The sequence below is a fragment of the Numida meleagris genome, chromosome 9, assembly GCF_002078875.1.
Source record: "Numida meleagris isolate 19003 breed g44 Domestic line chromosome 9, NumMel1.0, whole genome shotgun sequence".
Classification (NCBI taxonomy): Eukaryota; Metazoa; Chordata; class Aves; order Galliformes; family Numididae; genus Numida; species Numida meleagris.
In genome coordinates, this window is record NC_034417.1 from 10,325,943 (window position 1) to 10,347,207 (window position 21,265).

Consider the following 21,265-nt stretch of genomic DNA (forward strand, 5'->3'; position numbering starts at 1 on the left):
TTGTCGGTTGCTCCACTGTTGGTGTTGAATTGCATTGTTGGGAAAGTGGTGCATCCATCCAACAGGCCACACGTAAAGCTGACAACAGTTGGCATCTAGCTGCCAATTCTGCTGCTTTTGTTATTGCTTGATTTGATTTAATGAACCCATTCTAATCATTGGAGTTGATGTAGTAAATCTGTAGGTGCTGAACCTCAGGCTGTCAGCAACAGATGCAGCACGAACTCAGAATAGGACAGACAAATGATAAGAAACATACATGTGCCACAATACTTAAAATGTATTTGAACCATACAAAATGAACACTCTTGTAGGGCTGTGGTATTTTACAAACAGTGCCAGGGCCTTTGAGCCAGATTTAACTCACTTTTGAACCATGTTGTGTTTGCAAAGGAAACAGGGAATTAAGCGTGTGTGCCTTAAATAGAAGTTAGCAGTTCAGCAGTGATGTTGGACATCCAGTTCAGAGGAGAGATTTTTTTCTTGGAGATCTTTATTTTCCATATTTAGCAAATGCAAGTAAGTTGAAACAAACTAAAATAATCACTTGTCTTCCTTTAGAAATTCTGATTGTTGGTTTGCTTTAGTACACAGCTTGATGTAAAAGATAAGTGATGAAATGGGCAATGGGAGTTCTTGTACAGGGCTTGTTGCTTAGTGATGCTGATCCACGGCTGTCGTTGGCTGGTCATGGTCAGACTGGGCCCAGTGCAGGCTGCGGTAGAGTTACAATATGTGCAGCCTCCTTCTCTCCCCTCCTGCCCCCCCAAACAAACTGCTCTAAGTTTGCTCATACTGAGCTTAAAAATGCGTTTGGTCACTTTGAAGTTTTAAAGATCGTTGCTAAAGCTTATGTGTTTGCATTAAAAAAGGCTCGAAAAGGTGTCAAGCTCTAAGGGTAAGAGGGCCGGGCCCCGCAGGGCCCCTGACGGCCATTTAACGTGTCAGAGTGCTTCGGGCCGCCGTCCGAGCTGTGGAGACGAGCGGGAAGGCCGAGGCTCGGCCCTCGTCCCGCCCTCGCCCCGAGGGCGGCCGTGAGGAGCCACGCGGCGGGCGGGAAGCGGCGGGCAGGGCAGCGCCGCGCGGGTGCCCCCTCCTCCCGGGGGCGGTGCGCGCTGACGCGGCAGCGCCGCGGCTCTCCGCCGGCTGAGTCGCACAATTATGAGAAAGAGCTGCCGGGCCGAGGTCGCCGCGAGCGCTGGGTCCCGGTGTGGAGTCGAGCTGACGCCGTCCTCCTCGCCCCGCTCTCCCCTCCGACCCGGGAGCGTTGTCCTCGCCCGGCTTCTCCCCACCCGGCCCTCCGCAGCCGCCGAGCTCAGCCCCGATAGATGGAGACAGGCCCCGCCACCGCCGACGCCGAACCACGAGCAGGAGCTGCCCGGCGCGAGGAGAGCCAGAGTCGGCGCCGAGACCCAGCCCGGCCCTGAGGAGAATGGTGAGGGGGCGGCGGGGAGAGGGGAGCGGGACCCGTCCCGGCCCTCCGGCGGGGCGCTGTTCCGCGGCGCGCTGTGCTGCAGCGGGGCGGGGGACCCCGGGCTGTCAGCTCAGTGCCGGAAGGGGAGGCCCGGCCGCTAACGGTCGGCACTGCGCCCGGGCCTCGTCCCCTCTCAGTGCCCGCCGGCGGCTCGGCCCGACCCGGCCCGGCCCTGCTCTCCCGGGCTGCCCGAGCCGCTGCGTGAGGCGCCCGCCGTTCCCGCAGCCGCTCGGTGCGGTGCGCACTGGTCCGGCAGCGCCGCCCTGCTGCCCTCAGCGCCGGGGCTGCGCCGCTCGGAAGCGCGGCCGCCATCCGTCATAATGGCTTTGGCTGCTAGAGTTCACGTGCTTGGTTCTCTGGGATGCGGTGCTTCTTTCGTTTTCGTCTTTCTACCCGTTCATTTTCAAAGTTTTTAAGCGTTTTCGCGTGCTCTGGAGAACGTGCACCCTTACAAAGAGGTGCATGAACCTCCGCAAAGAAAGCAGTTTTAACTCCACTGCTGCTTCTGGCACTGCAGTTAAATTCAGTTCTTCATCCTTATTAGTTTATTTCATAATCGATATTTACTGGGTTTGGAGTGAGCCAGTGTGCGGAGAGTGCTCTCAGATCGTTCTGGGAATCCGAGCGTGGAGAGAGATCCGTGGATTTCAACACTGCTAGAACTTCTCATCAGATGCTTTGTTTAATTTTAAACGGAGTGGTGCTTTATTTTGCAGCATATTGCTCAAAACCACACGGATTCACACCTACAAGTCTGACTTTATCTGTCAGCTACAAAGAAATGGGAGCTTTTTCTAGAATCTGAAAATCTGAAGCTCGTTTAGAAGGAAGCTGAAAGTGCAGCCTTCTGTCAGGAGCACCCTGTGCCTTCCACCCGAGTGGTACTCTGATCTTCTCAGCTGAGGGGTGATGGCTTTTTAAGTTTAGTTCTGATGTTCTGCTGGGGTTTTCTTGACCTAGAAACATACTGATGGGTCTTAACCATTACAGATTTGTAAACTGATCCTTTGTAACCTATTTGCAGCGTTTTTATACTTCCCTAGCTGTTATCACCTATTACATGATATTTTGTAACTACTCTTCAGTCAGCCCAGATAAACAACCTGTTACAGGACGTGCCATGCAGGTTCATTTTACTCAAAGTTTCTCTGCTGCTCCATCACTATGTAGCAGCTTTTAAGAACTTCTGGACTGTGTCCAGCATTAAATCAGTGTTCTGAAGAGTGCACTGCTCAATGTGACTGTTGAGAGTTCAGCTTTTTTTTTTTTTTAGTGTATGTGTGTGTGAGATAAGCGTCTGCTGTATCATCCCTCATACCTTCTGGTATGATGCCACTCTTGACTTTGCTATTTAAAGGGGGAGAAAAAACTTTTTGTACATGTGGAAGAATTTAGGCAGTTCTTGTGTTTCTGCTTTAGTTTCCTGATATTTTATTTTGATTTTTTTTTTAGCTTGCTTGGAAGGGTAACTTTCACTCATCGTACAAATAGAAGCATCTGAAGGTACCTTGAAATATGACCTTACCTTTAACAGATATTTCGCTTATATTTAAAAAAATTCTGTCAGATCATCCCCCGTGTGAATTACCTTTTTGACAGAGATACTCTATTGTGTCTTAAACATCTGTTTTTCTTGTTCCTTGACGTTCTTTTTAGCTCCGGTCTTGCCACATTCACCTTTTTGTCTTATCGCCTCCTCCCTGCTCGCTCTGCTCTGCTGGTGATAGACTTCAGCATCCCAACCCCTGTCCTTTCTTATGGTTATCTTTACCCCTTGCTGTGCTTTTTCCTTTCCTGGAAGTTTTGCACTAAGGCTGGAAAATTTCCTGCTTCTCTTTGAAGCCCCTCACTGAGATGCATTCTGTTAATGGTTTTACTTCTTGCAGACCGTTGTGAAGCTGAGCGTTTTCTAAACAGACCTACATAACTCATACCGACATGGTTGGGGTTTGACCATGTTGCCCATTTTTCACCTGTACTCTCTAAGAAGATGTGTCAAAAAGCGCACGTGAAGGGAAGGGAGATGCTTTTATAGTCTATGATATATATGCTTGACAGGATTTTGCATAGTAAGTTGGATTTTCTTTCCCAGAAAGACCCCGATTGGTCTAATTATTTGGAGTTTAATACCTGGTTATACTAGCAGTGGCATTTTTAATAAATTGACTATGTCAGCATCTTGTCTGACAGAAGCCCAGATTTGAAGTTCCAGACTTTAAAGCCTTAGTGGCTTTTGCACTGCAAAATCAAGAGAATAATATTATATACTTAACCTGAAAAATGTATCTCTTTTTTTTTTTGAGAGAGAGATTTTTATTTCTTTTGGAATCTCTTTTCTTTTAACTGTGTCTACTTTGGCTGCAGTAGTTGTGTGCCGTAGTAATTTGCTGGAAGAAGTAACTTTGGTTCTATTTTTTGTTCCACTTCTTTAAAGGCAAACAGGCAGTAAGATAACGTGTGTGTTTTCCAGAATTGAAGTTATACCTTTGAGGTCGTATTTCTTGTTTCTAATCTGAATAATTCTGTCTCACAGGGAGACTCAGCAGGAGAGGTGAACTCCTTAATGTTACGTGGAAAGCTATGTCTTCTTAGGAAAGTTGTCATTTTATTAGTATACAGCAATAAAATTAAGCCCGCTCTGCATTAATAGGTATCAAACTCTGATAGCCATTGTTTGGAATGGCATTTTTATTAATTAATTTCCAAAGTTCTCTTAAAAAGCTGAGATTCAGTCACTGTCATCTGATTCAGCCCTTGATTTTCATGTTTGGTTTATCATAAGCAGCTTTATCTTTTTTGCCTTTTTTTCTTTTCCTTAAGCATTCACAGCATTCAAAATTGCGTAAACTGAACAAACAGTGTTTCCAGAAGTCTTTAGAATAGTGAGTAAAAGAGAAACTTGGTGCATGTTAGCTTCCCTGGTTGAAATCATGTCAGCTATCTTTTCGAATGATAGATTATTGAATAATCTCACTGTATGTATTTGGATAATTTTATGATCATTAAAGATAGTGTCCCTTTTTCCTTCTGAAACTCTTGAGCAGTGGTGGCCTTTAACAAGTGAGAATATGCTTCACAGTTTCCATGAAGAATAGCAGGTAGTACTGACTGACCTGGGGACAAGCTCTAAAGAGGCTTGTTGCTTTCTTCACTGGCCCCAAACATTCCTTCTTTGCCTTTGTATTCCCCATGATCTTATTACTGTATTTTATTTCCTAATAGAGTTCCTTTGCAGTCTTTAAAGGAGTGTGATTTTTTGCACAGAACTTACAACTTGCATTGTGCTGTTCAGCTGGAAAGTTTTTTGAGCTCCTTTAATTGATTTAGGGGTGGAGGAATAACAGCAAAACTACTTCCTTTGCTGCATCCCACAGCTAACGTAATTGAAGAGAAGAGAAACGGTAACTCTTCAGTACAGGATCCTGAAAATCGTCTGTTTTACTGGCGTGTAAATTTCAAATATTTCAGAGAAAGAACTCAGTGTTCTATCTTGGGGTTGTTTCTTCAGTTAAGCCTGTCTCCATTTGGAGGCAACTACAGTAACACTGCTCTTGTAATGTCTTTCTCTTTTTTTTTTTAATGTATGTGTTTAAGTAAATGTGTGCTTTTTAAAATAGCTTCATTGATCACCAAAAAGTAATAACAAAGTCAGAATAAATGTTACTCTCTCGATTAAAGGTCATTTCCCCTCTAATGAAAATTAAAAGGGAAGAAGAGCTTGATCACTTGAGTTGATCCCATCTTTTTTGCTTAGATAATTAGAATGTACAAGTCAAGGTGTCATGTCAGTATAACGTCTTCAACCTCCCCTGAAAATGTTCTAACCCCCACCCCCCTTCTTCCTTTTCTCTAGTCTTCTTGACACCTATATTTTGGTAACATGTAAAAGTGGAGGCAGGCTGTTTGGAAGCAGGGGTGTGAGCTGCTTGCTTTAATTCCCGGCTTTGCTAGAACCATGGTGCAGCTCAGCTGAAGTTTGTGGTTTTATTTTGTTGTTGTTTTTTTTTTTTTCCCAGCTGCTGTAATTCTTGCACAGAAGTAGGGAGGATGCAGATTGTCTCATTGCTGTAGGCAAGCAGAGGAAGTTCCTTGCCCATCTGTTCTTTCCAATGAGTGGACAGTGTGCTCCTGAAGGGATAATGACATAAAAAATCAAGAGGAAAACTCAGCAGTAAACGTTGTTAAGTTATCCTTATTGTCCTCCTCAAGAACTGGAGGAAAAGTGTTTCAAATGCGTGAGAGATACTGATAGAAAAATAACTGCTGTGCTGACTGTGGTGCTGACAGTTTTGAAAAGCTGCCTTACCAAAGGGCTAGAATATTTAAAAATGAAAAATGATTTAACAACTTACCGTGCGAGAACGTTGCAGGAATAGTCTGTAAGATAAATGTAGCCATTAACTGCTAAGGAGAGTGGCAAGTACGGTAACAACCTGACAGCATATTAGGGGATGATTTAACTTATAAACCAAGTTATGCATTTTTTTCCCCTTAACTAGTTCAAAATTCACATGTTACTGAGATGGTCTAGATTAAACTTTAATTCTGCTTTTAATTTTTTTATCCTAAGATAAGATTACCCACTGAATTTCCTCAATAAATTGTTTCAGTGAAGTCAGATCAGTGTAATGAGTTACCTAACATTTATGTTAAGAGCAGTATTTTTTTTTTCCTCTTATGAACCAACTTGAAGGAGCATTTTCTGAAATGTTTGAACTCTGTACATGGGAAAAAAAATGCGATTGCTGAGTTAGTGCATCCCAAACCATCTTTATTTTGGTTGAAGGAGCATGGCAGGTGACGTGTGCTAGCACATATTAGTTCAATTTCTACAGCTGCAAAGTCAGAGTTTGATTCAGTAATGAAGTCGGCTCTTTACTGGACGTCGTTTGACGAGCAGTGTCTTCAGGCGATATCCAACTTGAAGACTATTTCACAAAGAGTTGATATGGAACCTGTGCAACCTTACTGCAACTTCATTTTCAACCTGTTGAGATCATCAGTTTACACACAGTCCAATAGGAAATATTTATTTTGTTCAAATGTGCATCCTGTGTTTTCCAAAGTGTTTGCAACTGATTAATGTGTAATATTAAAGAATATGGGTAAATGTGTGCGTAGACTTTGCCTACATCTGAAAAGTATGCATGTGAATCTTATCAATGTCTAGACTTACTGCTAACAACTATAAATCAGCTTAGGTCTTCACAGTTTGGAGCAAAGTATTAGAATAACAGACCTAGAAAAAACACATTCAATAGCAGGTTTGGTTTACAGAGGAAAATAGAGAAGTTATTTTTGAAGATTTTCCTCAAGAGCCATTGTTACCTCTAAGCCAACCTGTGTTCTTTTGAAGTCATCTCCCTTTTAAGAGTGGTGTTTGAACCTGTTGTAGAAAATGCCCAGATGCAGGATTAACAGTTCTTAAAATGGCTTGGATATAGTTTTCTGAAATATGTGAACTGAATTAAAACATTTTGGACAACTGAAGAAGAATTGGCTGTTCTCAAAACTTAACACTGGAAATGGTGAAACATCTCCCAGTTACTCTGCAGCCGTTGAGTGACGTTGATTTTCCTTTTAATCTCTTCCAACAGCTGGAAGAGTTCCCAGATACGTGACTTTGATGCATCCTCCACCATATGGATCGCCTCCTCTTTCCTATCTTCTTTTTCTTACTTTATCCTCAGGCTGACTTAAGACTTCGCAGCGCTTTGCACCTCAGCTTTTGTTACATTGGGGTGCCCGTTCTGATGCGCGGTTTTGTCGTGGCCTGACAGCCACTGGAGCTGCAGATCCTGGAGCTGTGAGCGTTCCCGTTAACGGCACAGCGCCGGTGCCGCAGGCTGCGGAAGCTTCAGGTGTTCAGAAAACCCTTGATGTGGTGGCACATGTGAATGCAAGAGTGAGTGTGTGTGCAGCCTCTTTCTGGACTGGAGAACTTGGGAGCTATGTCACGGGCTGTGGCAGCCTTGTCCTTGGTTACTGCTGTATGTATTTTCTCTTGTACACCAATACATTCCTTTTCTGAGAACACTTTCTCATTTACAACTATAAATTAATCTAGTTTAGTCTTTTGCTGTAATTTTTCAGGGCTTGGGAAAGTGTCAGTTGCAGCTTAGCCAGTTTTAATACAATAGTTATTGCAACTGAATACTGGCCTTTGTTTCGTGCATTGTTCCCACTTCTCTCTCTGCCAGCAGGTACTTATTTTCTTAATCTTATCTACTTGATTCTTGCTACCTTAGCTAAGAGATGAACAGAAACAGTTTTCACTTTATAAGCCACTGTCTTGGATGTTCACGTTTGACAATTTTTGTCCTAATACCTGCAAAGTTTTCCTCCTCCTAATCTTAATACTGCAAAGTGTTAATTGGTTTCTGTGGAATGCAGACTTGACAAACTTGACTCTTAAAACTTAAACTTATACCTCTGTAAATGAATTTTTAGTTGCTCTGTTGGGAGAACTGTATTTCAAAAGCACTTACTGCCTAAAAATATCAAAACCTGGGGCACTTTTAGAACTAGTATTAGTTAACAGTCTACATATTCCAATAATTCCTCACTACATTGAGTTTAATTCCCAAGACTGACCTGGCGTACCTGAGGTGTGAATACATGTATTACAGAATAATAATCCCAGATAAGGGCTGAGGTTGATGTTCAGCACCATAACATCTTTAGTAGCCACTCCCAGATCTGCTAGAACGCTCAGGTGTGGTTGTAGGTCAGTCTAAACCAGGCTGCATGTGGCCTGGCACGGCCCCGGGCATGTACCCAGCACTCGGCAACAACCAACCCATTGGTGTGCTGTTAACAGTGTCTGGACTGAAGCCCGGGCACAGGGTGCAGTGCGGTACTAGCTCAAGTTGTGGCAATTGTATGCATTTTGATCCACTGGCTAAACACACTTCTGTGAACAGTGAACGTATGCAGTCCTGCTTTCCGTTTTGATAAAGGAATTTGAGAATAGGTTTCAAGATTGCTGAAAAAAATGATCAGTTTTTTGGTACATTTCTGACTCTGTTGTTAGTTAACATATATACATTATCTGAAAATTTTCGAATAGAATGTATAACATTGCAATCAAATATTGTATATCAAATGTTCAACTCAAAGAAAAAATTGATTGCGTCTCTACTAGACTTTTATGAGACCTCTCTTACCAGAGAAAAATCTCCCTCGCTTCACAACCACGCTTTATTGATGCTGTCACTTTTTGGTGGTATGTACATTTGTGAACAACAGTTTTCAAAGATGTAGTGCAGGAAGGGTAAAATTTCATCAAAAATCAGATACCTTGAGAATTCACTGAGAATTGTAACCACTTCCATTGAGCCAGACTTAGTTTCACAAAAACAAGGTCAATTATGCCACTAGTTTTATGTTTTTGTTGTTCTTCTTGTAATGTTTTAATAAAAAAAAAAAGAAAATATTTGGTTAATTATATGCATTAACTATACTATATATTTTATATACAGCCCAAGACAATTTCTCTTCCCTCAGTGTGGCCCAGGCAAGCCAAAAGTTTGGACATCCACGATGTAAACCCTTCTAAGCCCTGACTGTTGCCTTTCCAATCCTCCCTTTGTGCTTCACTCTGCTCAGTCACTCAGCTGTTTCCAAGATCCGAATTGAACAAAAATCTAGTCACTTTTTTTTTTTTTGAGGATTAATTTTTTTGTCGGTCATTTCCCCGAATCTGCTCTCCATGTGACTGTGTAAATGCCAGCACTGATACGAGATATGGTGGGAGCATGTGCAGAGTCTTAGGAAAATGAGATTGTTTCACCCCAAACTTCACATCAGCTGTGAATTTGCTGTGGAAGCTTGTTCTGAGATGCTTGAGAGTTGATTTGTGCCATCACATTGGTAACTGTTCTGATTACTCTGCGTATCACCTGCTGTATGGGATTGTTTTCTAAACCTTACAGCTTTGTGTGCTGGCGTGGATGGAGCTGTGCCAGCACGAATCAGGTTCTGTAGCCTCATCAAAATATAAACCAAACTGTGTTGCAGACTTTGTCTAATTGTGCTGTAGGCATGGAGTAGCTATGCTTGAATAATTGCAGTTCTGAGAGGATGTTTTCCCTGACCTTTTTTGAATGTACTCTACCAAATGTAAGTTAGCTAACATTTTTTTCCCAGATATGCTGTGCTGCAGTCCTTCTTTGTGAACTGAGCCTGCACAAAGGTGGGTTTGAATCCCTCCCATCAAGCTATTTATAATGGCAAATGATTCACTACTGGTATTTGTAATGGCAAATGATGCACTACTGGTAACAGAACAAAGTATTTGTTCTCACAAAACAAAACAAAAATATATTCTCCATGATCTTAACATGCTTATTTGCTTTTTCATGCTATTCCCATCCTTGTTTAAATTTCTGAAGAAGCTGAACCAGTTCATTTGGGGTAGGAGAGAGCGTAGCTGTGTTCTGCTAATGAGTTTAATAAAGCTCAGCACTGCAGCCATGTGACCAAGTTCAAAGACAGTCATGTTGATGTACCACATCATTAAAATCGCATGTCTAATTAGCTTTGTGTAGTAAGCTCAATCCAGCATACTAGTTTGTGGCTAGAGCCAGTCTGAAAAAGCCCAGCTTCTTTTCAAAGCCTGGCCTAATGGTAGCTGTGATCATGCAAATGCTGCTGGGCATAACTTCAATCACCTAAATAGGTTATGTGCCTAAGTGACACGTAATTGGAGCCTAAAAATACCAGTTGTGTAATTGCAGAACAGTTAATCAACTTTCTCTTCAATTACAAAAATTAGTTAACCTACAGAAGTGGATGCAGCTAATGATATTTTAAATTACAAAGTATTGCTGTTTTCCTTCTGTTCCCTGACTTCAGTGTTGTCCAAACAGTAGATTTCAGAATTCTGTTAAATAGCAGATGTAAAAAACTGAACTGAAAGCATTGGAAAGCTATATGGCTGAGGGTGAGCTTCAGCCCAGAAAGTTTGAGAGTGGTTTATCTAGAAGGAATTCTTGCTTATAGCAGTAATCTTGTTCTAGGGAAAGAGTAATGAATTGCTGATACCAAAGCTGACAAATATCCTTAACAACTTTCTAGGAATTTAGTATGGTCTCGTGTTGCAATACCTGTGGATGCAGAGCTAGTTGGAAGAGGTTTGTTCTTCCCTATTTCACAAGCTATTGTTTGCTGACTTCTCAACTGTGCTGCTGAAAACATCTGTGGGGTTGTGCTGCAAACTAGTTCACGGGGCAGCCCTTTGGGCACTTACCTTGGACTGGAAGAGAGGCACTGAGCAAAGATGTGGAGACTGGGATGGACATTAACCTCCAAAACTGGCACTGTAGCCGGAGGCACTGCAAAGTGGAATATCCCCTTAACTAACCTTTGTCCTTTTAGTTTGTTCCAACTTCAGAAATGCTTTTGATGAGGATTTGTGTCTTTGCCTCATTGAGCAATTGACCTTACTTTTTCTTCCTTTTATAAAAGTCTTATGCAGAAAAATCCTTTTCAAGTTTTTAAGCCGTAGGAAAATCAGCTTGTATGCATGCAATTTTCTTCATAAATTCTGCCTCTTTGTGTAGAACTTGGGGACTCTTCGCTTACTATGCAATTGTTTCAAATGCATTAACAGAACAGTGTGGTGGTGTTAGGTTGGTTTTGTAGGGAAAGAACAGAAGGCACTGATCGTGTGTGTCCTGGTTTCAGCTCCAAGCTAGTGTTACAGGTGGCTGTTCTGCTAACAAACAAAGCATTGTTTGAATGCATCAATCTGGTTGTATTTGCTGTTTTGTAGACCATGAGAAGAAGTATTCGCTGTGAAAATAATCACAGTCCCTTGCTAGACAACATAATACAATAAACTTTGGGCTGTGCTTTCTTCCTGGTGTAGAAAACGTACAAGACTTGAACTTTTGTTTCCAAGTAGATGAGAGGAGAGCAGTAGATGTTGTGTAGCTTGACTTCAGCAAGGCTTTTGATGCTGTGTCCCTTAACATCCTGGTAGGTAAGCTTATATGTGGGATAGATGAATGGACAGTGAGGCAGACTGAGAACTGTCTGACTGGCAGAGCTCAGAGGGTTGTGATCAGCTGCACAGAGTCTGGTTGGAGGCCTGTACCCAGTGGTGCTCCCCGAGAGTCAGTCTGGTTTTGTTCCATGTCTTCATCAACGACCTGGATGAAGGAATAGAACGCACCCTCAGCAAGTTTGCTCATGATATGAAGCTGGGAGGAGTGGCTGACACATCAGAAGGCCATGCTGCCATTCAGTGAGACCTGGACAGACTGGAGAGTTGGGTGAAGACAACAAGGTCAAGTGCAGAGTCCACACCTGGGGAGAAATAACCACATGCATCAGTACAGGTTAGGAGCTCATCTGCTGGAAAGGAGCCCTGTGGAGAAGGACCTGGGTGTCCTGGTGGACAACTGGTAGGCTGTGAGCCAGCCCCCCCTTGGGGCTATATGAAAATGAGGAAAAACTTCGTTACTTTGAAGATGTCATGGCACTGGAACAGCCTGCCCATAGAGGCTGTGGACTTTCCTGTGGAGATATTCAGAACCCACTAGGACACTTCCCTGTGTGACCTGCTGTAGGGAACCTGCTTTAGCAGTGGTTTGGTCTACGTGATCTACAGAGGTCCCTTCCAACCCCTACAGTTCTGTGATTCTGTGAATGTTTTTCTCAAACCCAGGATATCTGCTCACCTAATACCTGACCTTAGGCAAAATGTTCTTGCTTCGTTGGCAGCTCTCCAAGAAATAAAGCAACACCATCTTAGCTTCCCTTCCTTCCTGAACATCAGGAGGCAGGTGCTTAAAAAGAATGCCTTTTTGCATGACAGATCTGTGATCTTTTCTTGGATGCCCAGAGTAAGTGTGCTCTGGGGGATTATTTTGATGCATCTTGACAGTATGCTTAGATCAGCTGTGCTGTTTGCTAGCCCAATAGCTTACTGCTGCCAAAGGGGTTGTCCTAATTCCGTTGTTCCCACTCTCATCGTGACCGTGTGGTTCTTTCTGCTGCCTTAGTTTGTGCATCTGGATCAGTTAATTCTGACGTCAAATCTACTTGCTATCTGCTTTCCTGGAAGTAATGTTATGCAGGCTTGGGGAGCTGAGTGACCTCGTCAGAGGGCTGGTGTGGGAATTCTGGTGGGAGACAGGGGCACATCTGGGAAGAGGGTGGGAGGGCACGGTGGAGACTTGCTCAGCTTGTCTTCTGTGACGGCACCTTCACTGTGTAATTCTAAGGTTTGCATCTGTTAAAACAAGTATTTCTTATGTATCTTTGTTTTGCTATTGCCAGAACGCTGCCTCATTACTCTTGACTTTGTTATTCTAGAATTCTAGTCTGCCTTCACTCCTTTCCTTCAGCGGGCCACTGAGGAGCTTGAGGCAGGGCACCGTGCCACACATCACTCAACGCCGGTGGATTTAACTGGAAATGAGTAGCTGGAAAAAAAATGAAAATAAACAGAAATTCTTCCTGAAGTAGCATTGTGTTCTTACAGTATCATTTAGATTAGTCTTCCCTACACCCAGCAAAAAAAGAAAAAGTTGGTTACTTTTCAGAATATACTCTAAAAATTGTACATTTATTTTGAGTGTGATTATTTAGGCTTGTGGTATTTAACATACATGTGTTGCAGGTAGCTTTTTTGGGGGGGTAACTTGCAATTCTGCATTAACATCAGATAGAAGAGCTGAAAAAAACAGCAGCATCTTCCGTCTCCTTCAGCAGAAGATAACTGGATCATTGTGCATTTAACACAAGCCAAGAGAGAAGACTGAGTCTGTAAATTGTACATCCTATGGAGTTACCTGCATTGCTTCAACATTCTTTCAGTTGGGGAGCAGCCGTTTGGAATGGATCTTTAGATTAGCCTTGTGAGAAACCAACAAAATAAGAGCAAGTAGCTCAAACAACTGATTGTTCATCCCAGAAACAGGATGGAAATCGTTAGAAGTGCCTGTAAGTGAGGATTAGGTATCATTTCTGGTAAAAATTAGCTGCTTTTACATTTGCCTAAATAAACACAGTTAACTTCTTTGCACTTTTCTAGAATAAACAGAAACTACCCACATATTTTTAGTGAGGAACTTTACCTTCTGATAAGAGTTTAGGTCAGTGGGTGTCTATAGAATGCTGTTGCGTTACTTTGCCCGGAGATTAGGGTTGAAGTCAGTGTAGACTCTTGAGCAACCACGGGCTTAGCTAGCTCTGTTATGAGAGCTGGTTCTCTGTGCTGACAGGCAGAGGAAGCCTAACTGAGTCTACTAGCTCTTTGTTAACGAGCTGAATGTAAGAATACTGAAATTTTCGTAATTCTATATCAGGTGAGCTGTACTATAGCAAATTCTTATTTTCTCCTAATTTGCTTCTCTCTTATTCTACTTCATCCTATTTTCATCTCTAACAACCCTGCTATAGATAATTGACCAGAATGGTTGCTTCCCCTACTGTAGCTAGCAAATAATGACTTATTTTGTGTGCACAGATGTACAGGCTGAGAGAATATAGAGAACAGGAGCGAAGACAATATGCCCTATCACAGCTCTGCGATCTTGCCCATGAGTAGCACATGTGCTCCTCTTACCAAGGAAATAAAGGCACTTCAGAGACTGCATGACTAATTCCTGTCCCTATCAGACCTCAGGTCAAATGCTCATATTTTAAAACTAGCCTAATATTAGTAATTTCTCTGATCTGAGTTGACTTGTGTAGACTGTATAAAATGAGTTTTTAATAGCGCTCACTGTCAAAGTGAACAGAATTCCAAATCTGTTTCAGGCTGCTCTTTGATTGCATGTTTGGTGATGGGCCTTGTTCCTAATGCCCAGAGTTCTGGTTGTAAACGTAAATTGGTTCTCCTTGTTACTGTGCCTAAAGACAAGCTATATGAAACTTCATCATCCTTAGCAGTGACCTGGTGCTGTCACCTATTTTGCATGTACTCTGGTGTGTTCTTCTGCTCTTCCTCTCACCTATGCTACTTAGAGAAGTATTATAGATCTGTAGTGATTTAAACATGGGTACAAGCCTTTCTTGATTGTTTTTAATTCTAAGGTATTTTTAATTTAAAGATATTGACAGGGTTGTCTGAGGCCAGCTATGTCAAACATCCTGTAGTGATAACAAAATTCCATTGCTCTAGTGAGTTAATAATAGCCTACTTGGGTCAGCAGGCACCAAAACTCATCTTGTGATGATAGAGCAGTCCCTTTCTTCACGTGACATTAAAAATAAGTCAGATATGTCAACAGAACAGGGTAATAGGTGGTAGAGCAAGACCAACAACATATACCATTCCAGTTTGCTTTTGTCATTCTAATGTGCTTTAGCATATAGCTCACTAATCAGATGTTCTTGCACTTCATGAACAAGAAAGGGAGGACCTTCTTTAAATCTGAAGCTCAAATAAAACAGAAATGTGTCTGCCGCATTATGTGAAGTTAACTTGCAGTGCGTAAGCTGTCTATGAATAGCGGCAGCTGGAACTGAGCTTATGATTTAGAAGAAAGTTAAGGGTAGGATTAATTGTTTGGATGGTGGCAGGAGCCCTTTCTCACCACTGTATTTCCTGAGCTAACTCATTTTTCGCATCTGTGATTGTATTCCCTGTGTGATGGGGAAGGGACAGCCAGCGGATCCGGACTCTGCGGATTATTTTACCTCTGATAACTTGCTCCAAACTTCATTCCTTCCAAAAATAAACCAGGAGTTTATGGGATGCCTGTTCATACATCCTGCATGGCATACACGAGGTGAGCCTCACATTTGCAAGGAATGGGAAGTATGAATTGAACTAATTCTCTCGTGCAGTAAATCTGGTGAGGCAGAAAGTGCAGGGCTTGTAGCAGATGTGCACAGAATGGCTTGCTGTGCCCTGCAGGAGGGACCAGGGAGAAGGACCATCCTTGGTACTCCTAGAAGTTAACTGACCCACTTAAAAAAAAGGCTTGGTATCGTTTCTTTCGTGTACTGGTAAGTGTGCTGACTTAACTTTACCTTCCTGCTGGTCTTATTTAAGATTGTGTGTAGGCTTGCAAAGTGCAGGCAAGAAGAAGATGAGAATGGCTGTAGTCTGCAGATAAATCTGTGCTGGGAGAGGTGAAAATGATGCAATTTTATCACTGTAGCTGAGGAAGGAAAAGTAGATAGTGTATTTAAAAATGTAAGCTGTTTGGGATTGGCTTATATTGGTGCCTGGACATCCTTAAAAATGAGTTCTGAATGAGGGACCCTGGCAGAAATAAGCAGGGAGTATGTGATGGGTTTGAAAACGTTTCTATGCACTTTTACTATATTTATTTTTTATATGGAGTCACTCATTTGAACAAAGGAAAGTGGGTATGGAAGTTAAAAACGCGGGCTGAGAAGCTGTAGCTATATTCTCCATGTGGTTTCCCACGTGCTCCTTTTCAGTCCTTTTGTTTCACCTGTCTCATCAGAAACGAAGGCTTCAAATTTTGGGGTTGAAGAATTCTTTTCCTTTCCTTTGAAAGCTCAGTGGATCAGTTCCTGGTTTGTTACTTCAAGATCATAGCTTTGGTATATGAGCTATTTTGTGCAGTGCGCTGAGATTTGTTTGATCCAGGAGCTCATAGAAAATCATTTAGATTCTTCAGAAGAGCTAAATTTTTTTTCCTTGTTATTTCATTAGTCTAGAGGATTGCGAATGTAAACTGTGCTGAAATCAATTTACCTACCCTGATTGACAGCGAAACTGGTTTACCTTCTTCAGTTTTCTTAATAAAATTCCAAATTCTGTAGTCCAGAGTTGGGAAACGAAGGGCAGAATTCAGTGTCTGCCCCTTCTTCCCCCGCTCCCTTCACCTGCACAGGGTACTTTGGTTTGTTCTGAGCTTCTCCTTGAAAGAACTATGTTGCAGTTAGAAAATAGCTTCCTTCATAATGGAGTCGTTTCAGTCAAGTTCAGCAATGAAGCTTCCTTCATAATGGAGTCGTTTCAGTCTGGAGAAGAGGAGGCTCAGGGGAGACCTTATCACTCTCTATAACTACCTGAAGGGAGGTTGTAGTGAGCTGGGGGTCAGCCTCTTCTCTCTTGTAACTAGTGACAGGACGAGGGGGAATGGCCTCAAGTTGCACCAGGGGAGATTTAGGCTGGACATGAGGAAACACTACTTTTCTGAAAGAGTGGTCAGGCGCTGGAATGGGCTGCCCAGGGAGGTGGTGGAGTCACCATCCCTGGAGGTGTTCAAGAAACATTTAGATATAGCATGGAGAGACATGGTTTAGCGGGGTTATTGGTGGTAGGTGGATGGTTGGACTAGGTGATCTTGTAGGTCTTTTCCAACCTAGCTGATTCTATGATTCTATAATGGACATAAAATGGATTGTGTCTGAACATAATAAAAATGTTCCAAAAGCATGAGATCTGTGAGTTTTATTCTGGTTTATCAGGATGAAAAATGAAGGCTTTGGAATTGTATACGAACTTGTGGTCTTCAGACTTAAGTCTACAAAAGAAAACCAACTCTGTTTCATGCTTTGCAATTGTTTGGTGGAGAAATTCCCCCAGGAGCTGCCCAGGATCTAAGTAGCGCGCTGGAATCATTTTCGTCAAGTTTGAGAGAGCGCTGTAAAAATCGCCTTTGACAAATCCCAAGTATTCTTTGCATCCAGCACTGCAGACGGATTTGGTGAGTTAAGTGGTGGCTGTGTTACGTCAGAGAAGAACTTAACAAAACAATAGCTGCTCTGTTACAGACCTGGGCTGCTGTGAAAACTGGTCCAAGCAAATCTCCTGCACTGTTCCATAAAGAATAGGATTGTTGAAGGTTTGTTTCCAGCACTGAGGGAGCCATTGATACGGAGATGCATATCTGTGCTTGCTGGCTCAGATGAGATTTGTTTCTGAATGTGCCGTGCAGTAGAACTGACAGAAGATACTCTGACTACTCTTTTTTTCCCTCCCTGCTTCCTCAACAGTTCTTGTTTAAAGTAAAAATAGAACTTTTTTTTTGTTGAGGCCAGCGTTTTCAGGACTGTAGTGCTACTTTCACTGGTGAAACATTTCAACCCAGAAAACTAGAGCCACTCAGTTTCATACCAGTGGAGTTAAAGCAGGTGAGCTGTTGTGCTCAGAACAGGATCTTCAGCATAGCAAAGACACCTGGTGCAGTGGGACCTGTCTGTGTCTGGGCCGTGCAGGTTCTGTGACAGGAGGTGCTGCGCTGTGCGTGGGGAAAACGTAGCTGAAAGAACCTCCTCCTGTAGACGAGACTGGTGGTTGTTTCAAAATAATAATAAAATAACCCAGTTGTGAACTGAAGGTAAAATAGCCCTTCAAAAAAATAAAAAATAAAAAATAAAAAAAAATCAGTATTAAACAATGATTACAAGTTAATGCAGTATCCTTCATTGCTGAGAGTGACATTTCATATTCTATTTTCTACTGGGATAGATGAAAGCACACTATATGTATATATTTATAAATACGTTTTGGCATTATGATAATACTTAGGCATGTGATTTTTCTAGTATTGCACATAACAAATGTGACTGTAAAAGTTGGTCAGGTTCAGTGGTGTCTTAATTGATTCAGGAACAAATTTTGTAGCTGTTTTGTGTGTGTTGTGTATTCTGTGGACGACCAGTGCTATTTTTCTTCAGCAGTCTTCTAATTAGAGTTTGTAAAGCTGTCTGGCTAAATGCTTTGTTTTCTTTCCCTCTCCTTTAAGAGAAAAACAAACTAACAAACAGCCAGCCAACAAACAAACAGTAATTACAGAGGTATGTAATTTCAAATTGCAAGGAAAGCAGGCGAGTTAGAAGTCTGGGTGTTGCTGGAGCCACGAGTTTAAGATGAACTTGAGGCAGTTTGATGCCAGGTACCTGCTACCTTTCTCATTTCTCCTCCCATCTGCTTATGTACTTAATGTTAGTTAAGAAGTTCTGAAGACTTTCTGCAAGTCTCTAGGTGTTTCCTGGAGAAAATGGGCTGTGCTCTCAGGATTTTTCAGTACGAAACTTTTCTTTGTGATATGTATGCATAGCTGCCTCTCAGGTAACTCCACCCCATGCACAAAGGCTTGGTTCCCTCACTTAGCCTGGAATGCACGTTTTCAATATTGCTCAGTTAGATGGTAGTGAGAACAAGTTTAGCACCATGCTTACTGCCTGCTTGAAGCTGCTGGAAGTCTTTGGAGTGAGATCCAGCATACATCTTATTTATGTCTCCTCTTCCCATAAGAAGTTTTATGAATTCCCAGCTATTTGGTAGGCATTACCTTAATTTGATCCTATATTCATCCTAGTTTGGGTTTGTTTGGTTTTATTTGATGTGACTACAAAAGCAGTAAGATAAAAGTTGGTCTGGAATTTCTGCCCTTCAGCTGTAGCTGCAGGAGCCCAGTGCTCAGCTGTGTGTTAGCTGAACAGAGATCACAGTTCAGTCCCATGATACAGCACATGTTTGACCAATGGAGTGAGTTTCTTAGATAAGAGTGTGTGTATGGTTACATAAGAAGTAGTAACTTATTAGTGGACAATTCCTTGAACAGGCAAGCTGAAGGACGCTCTTGAGTACAGAAAGTCTTTCTACAAATGTTTTAAAGTTTATTTTGTTGGTTATTTGAGACCTAGGCAGATAGGGCTGCTCCGTGGCAGTGCTAGCGTGCATGTTCCTGCCACAGTTTCCACTGTATCTGCCTGTTTTCAGGCTTGCTGAAACTATCCACCGTTGTTCTTTGCCCGGATGGAAATCTCAGCTTTTTGGAAAACTGGAGGCAGTGGGGAACGAATATACAGCCTACTTATTTTTAAATGAAGGACAAATAAGATTGGAAGATCCTTTCCTTCAAAAACTATTGCCTTTATTGAATGCCAGTGTGGTATAAGCAAAGATTTGAAAGCTGGAATATGAGATGCCATAGAAGGTGATATCACTTCTAAATTTGAAACTGAGGTCTGTGAAATCTGCATTACCAGCCTTCCACAGAAGTCATGGTCTGAAATATTCTGTTTATTTTTTTTTTTTTAAATCCAGATCAGCTTCCTGATTCAGCTGTTTTAATTTAATAGAAGAAGGTTGTCGGAAGAACTGTTGGGTCGGTATGCAACGTTGCAGGTCCAAGTGTTATGTATTCGGGATAAGTTTGAACTTAGTTTTGTAACATATATTCTGTAACCTAGAATCCTTCAGCAGTATGAAATATCATAAATGAGTAGAAAAAATAAACTGAAATCTTTTTGTACATGAACAAATTTATGATTATCAGCCATACTAGTATATTTACTACTGCTATATTTTTGTTCCTTGAAAGCCTCGCGAGGTTTTGTTAAGATCTTACCAAACATGAAACAACTATGCAGAAAGTAATTCAGACCTAACAGGGAGAATTTCAGACTAGCTTGGTGAGGCATTATAGTAGCACTGTGTTTCATCACTGCTCTGCCAGAACTTAGCTGTCTTCTTGTTGTAGAACGTTGGGTAAGGGACTCTTACAAAACACTTAATGTGAGATGAAGGGGCAGGGTGGTAAGGTTTTTTTTTTTTTGTTGTTTTTTTTTGTAAGAATAAGCAATTCTTCATAGTAGATCAGTAGTGTTCATAATGATGTATACATATTACTACATATTTTAAATACAGACTTGATTTCTTATTTTATCTTAATCTTTAGATGACAAATTAGTTGCAGTCGTTGCCTCTAAGCAATACTTCCTTAAGTGTCCTCACATCCTCTTCCTTCTTCGTCTGGTCATCTCAGCAAGGTTATGTAACAGTTGTCATTTACAGGGAGTGTAATGCTATGTGTCACTTCTCCCTGCGTTTTTTAACATGGTCTTTACCCAGCTATGGGAAATGTCTCTCTCTTTCTGTTCTTTTTTGTTTCTTTCCTCCCCCTGCCCTGCCCCTTGACTGGGAACAAGACTGAAATCAGCAGGTTCTTTATAAAATCTCTTGTGATAAGTATTAATTAGAGCATAGGAGTGCTTCTGAAGAAGGTCTGTTTTTGCCAGATTATAAGTTCCAAGTATGTTTTAATAACATTGTAGATCCTCCTTTATGTCAGTAGTACAGGTGTGCCCGTGTGCTGCTGAGAATTCTTTCACTGCTGAAGAATAAACAGTAATCGTTGTAGAACGATTGAAACTGTACTTTCTTTATGAAATAAACCCCAAATCTAATTGGTATTTTACTTCAAATTTTCAGATCCACTTATTATGAGAACTGATGTTGTGTCATGAATGTGTTCCTTGTCCCCAGCTTTGATCACTACTTATTAACAGTAAACAGCATTGCTTTGGAGTGATTGACGTAATTACACGTGGTTTGTACGCTTCCGATTTCAATAGCTAGTGTGTTATGTCTGTGAAAGCTTGCTTCAAGGTATGGTTTTAGCCAGCTGACTAAACATTTCAGTATTAAATTGCTTTTCTCTGTCTTTGTATGTTCAGGAGGATGTGCAGAGCTCATATGCTCATAACTGTTGCAGTGTTAAAATAATGATCTGTATGGAGACCTCAGTTTTAAGAAATGAAGTATGGATATACTTATTCATAGAAACAGTGGGGACACTTGGCTAAGCAGAAAGTAACCTTCAGAGCTGGGATTTGTATCGCAAAGACCAAGATGGGAGCGTAATAGAGTTCAAAAATACAATATGAGAAGGAAGCTAAAAACCCAAGGGCTACCTCATATACATTTAGTTTCTATATAATATGAATATTCTTATATAAATGTATGCCTACGTATATATCAAATTTATTTTTATATCACTGCTAATCTTCCAATGAAAGTTAGAGAAGATCTAATGCTGTTTGGAGCCCTTGTATTCAAGTCCT

The 21,265-nt window shown here is 41.7% G+C and overlaps 1 protein-coding gene and 1 long non-coding RNA gene across 2 annotated transcripts in view; both read left to right on the forward strand.

Annotated features, from left to right (window-relative positions):
* The window catches only part of TRPM7 (transient receptor potential cation channel subfamily M member 7), a 56,074-nt gene continuing 35,268 nt past the window's right edge, over window positions 460–21,265 (forward strand). Inside the window, exon 1 of the mRNA XM_021407061.1 lies at window positions 460–1,435. Within this exon, the coding sequence (XP_021262736.1) occupies window positions 1,433–1,435 (3 nt within the window). The 5' untranslated portion in view covers window positions 460–1,432. The remainder of the gene's footprint in view (window positions 1,436–21,265) is intronic.
* Window positions 1,442–12,948, forward strand: LOC110403621. Its single transcript, XR_002441760.1, has 2 exons — window positions 1,442–9,668; window positions 12,797–12,948. It is a non-coding gene; the product is annotated as an uncharacterized LOC110403621 (long non-coding RNA).